Source organism: Cystoisospora suis, assembly GCF_002600585.1.
Source record: "Cystoisospora suis strain Wien I chromosome Unknown contig_11958, whole genome shotgun sequence".
Lineage (NCBI taxonomy): Eukaryota > Apicomplexa > Conoidasida > Eucoccidiorida > Sarcocystidae > Cystoisospora > Cystoisospora suis.
In genome coordinates, this window is record NW_027164721.1 from 2,276 (window position 1) to 5,011 (window position 2,736).

At 52.9% G+C, this 2,736-nt stretch overlaps 1 protein-coding gene across 1 annotated transcript; it reads right to left on the reverse strand.

The window, feature by feature from the left end:
* Positions 1 to 1,777: 1,777 nt before the first annotated feature.
* CSUI_011460 (uncharacterized protein) lies at positions 1,778 to 2,696 on the reverse strand (the record flags this gene model as incomplete). Its single annotated transcript, XM_068071558.1, has 1 exon — positions 1,778 to 2,696. Exon 1 carries the CDS (start codon positions 2,621 to 2,623, stop codon positions 1,778 to 1,780), a length of 846 nt encoding a protein of 281 aa, XP_067916467.1. The 5' UTR covers positions 2,624 to 2,696.
* Between the last annotated feature and the right edge of the window lie 40 nt (positions 2,697 to 2,736).

The window sequence follows — 2,736 nt, forward strand, 5'->3', positions numbered from 1 at the left end:
ACTTCGCGAAACCAGGCTGAGGCATCATACCGTAAATCAGTTGAGCGAAGACATCAACTATCCTTGGAAGTTCGCACCTGCACTCCAAAAGGGTTTTCTCCAGTTTCCAGGTGCCTCTCCTCTTGGTCCTTTCCTCAGCTGGTGAAGGCGAGGATGCTCCCGAGTGAAGGTGGGCTGACAGTAAGAGACCGAATCTGGAAAAAGACAACACCGCGCTGGCTTCCGAAACGTACGTTCACGGGGGGGCTGGCTCTCTGACTGGTTTTGAGAGTTCAAGATAGAAGGGTCTCAAACGGAGACGCCAAGGCCGCGAGCAGGAAGCTTCTTTGGCCGCAGGATTGGATTCCTGGTGCGATCGTATTTCACACACGTCATCGCGCGAGTTGCTGGGTCGCCTCTGTTAACGAACAGAGCTCTTTCCCCAAGCTGGCAAGGGAAAAGTCGCAGAACTCGCTCACTGAGGGGCATCCGAGAAGCTAACCATAAGTGAGCGTGAGGACAGGTCCCACCGGGACTCGAACCCGGGTTACTGGATTCAAAGTCCAGGGTGCTAACCACTACACTATGGAACCGATTGTTGCTGTTCCAAGAGAAAATATCGTCGGTTGTGATGAGCTCCGCCTGTAGAAAGGCGGCACGTGAGCTGTTCTGTTTTTCATGAACTGAATTTGCAGGAAGTCTTTTCGTTGTCAGGTCAAATCCTTCTTTCCGAGGGTGGTTTCACCTGTTAGTTTGTGTCCCGGTCTGCCGCCAAGGCGCACTTCACCGCCACGGACGCCCAAGGATTAACCTGGAGGCGTCGCGGTAACTTGTGGTAACCGCAGCCATACAATATTTTGTCAAGTTTCTGTCTGCTAAGCTCCGCTCCGCCTGGCCCTTTTCACATCCTTCCTCGGTACGCCAGAACCGGCGGTTCCGGTTTCCTGTTAAGTCCGATAGAAGACAACCGCCTCCGCGGGTGGCTGGAGGGACACGTCGCTCTCAGGCCCGACTGGCGCTTGCATCTAGCAGACATCGCATACACGGCCGGAGAAGCGTGTGTAGCCGAGTGCGGAGCCTCGGGTGGTGCTCTCCTTACGCCATAGATCCACGGTGAAGTTGTTGGAGCTGACATTCCTGAAGCTCTTCTAAGCGAAACGGGCTTTTGAGTAGCTGGCGTGTAACAACGTCTGAGCTGCCTGGGGGGCGGGAGCTGTCAACTTGGCTTGCACCTGGGCGGTCGGCTATCTGAACAGCAAAATCGCACTGCTGTTACATTGTGGCAATGCCTGCCGAAGTAGAGTACCCTTTCACATATATGCCGAGCTTATTCACATATTCCAATCCGAACAACCGTCTTCGAGTCGTGTGTGGAAGAAAGCTGCCCTGTGGCCTTGGGTAGTGTACCAAAAGTATTGAATTGTTTGCCCGGGAGGCACATAATCACGCACTGCATGTTTCAACAGTATGTTGCCGGACATGTGGCTTCTGGTGCCACAGTACCAAATGTGATACTGTCTCGAACCGTACGCGCCGGCCACAAACGAAAAGCGAACCTGGAACTTTACCTTCAGCTTGACTCACAACCTTCTAACCAAACAAAGGCTCAAAGCAATAGAATAGTACAAAGGAACTGAGTAGCCGTGAATGATCCACTCTTCACTTCGCACGTACTTGGTGTCACCGCACCTTTCAAACTGGCAAATATCTGCCTGCTATCTCCCAGCCGTAATGTCTTGTGAGAGAAAAAAATCTGACTCCCCGTTCAATTCCAAATAAAGTTTGAAGGGCATGAACCTCATTTAGCAACAAGCTGAGACAAGCATCGTTCAAGCGTTTCAGTTGACTTCTCAGACAGTCCAATGCTCGCTGCGATGGTCTTCCAAGGCTTGGCTTCAGTGGCCATCATGCCTCGGATCTCTGCCTCCTGCACGCCAGATTCCTTCAGCTTTTCTGAAAGCTCTTTGAATGCGAGAGCGTCCTTCAGAGTTACTTTCATATACGGTCCCAGAATACGCCGGAGATCGTCAAAAGTTTTCGCGTTCATCAACTCATCGAGACCCTTTGACTTCAAAATCTGGACAACCTCTGAGTCCGTTGGCGGGACTGAGTTTGGTACAATTTCTTTTTTGCCCTGAGTCCCCTCAGAGGTTTTCGTAGTTCTATCATCTCCAGAAATCTCAGGTTTTATGGAGGACCCCACTCTCGTGCCTGCCACAGCCGTCTTGTCTCGAGACAAGAAAGCCTCCTGCTGGTCTTTTGCCGCGCCCTGTTTTCCTCCACGCTTCTCCAGTTCGCTCGCGGGTCGCTGAGCACCATCCCTCTTTCGGCGCTTGGAATTATTCTCGGGGAGATCTTCGAGAACGACGGCCTCGGCCTCAGCCCCATTCTGCTCATCTTTTCCTTTTTCAACAGTAGGAGTAGCCGTAGTAACGGTAGGCCCAGACATGTCACCGTGCTTTCTGCCAGCAGGAGTGCCTGCCTTCTCCTCAGTCACATTTATGGTAGGGCGCTGCTGCTTGGTCTGAGATTGCATCTGCGGCTGAACAGCCAAGAACGGGCGAACATTGTGGTCGTCCGAAGATTCTACTTCAAGGCGGCCGACGCCCTGCTGTGACGCGGCTGGTGCAGAGTCGCTCGTCATTTTGGCAGCGCTGGAGTGGTCTCGGTTCGCTCGGGGTGTGCCGAAATCCCAGGAGTGACGTTCGAATCTCTTTCTGACTCCCTTACGAACTTCGGCACACCCCGAGCGAACCG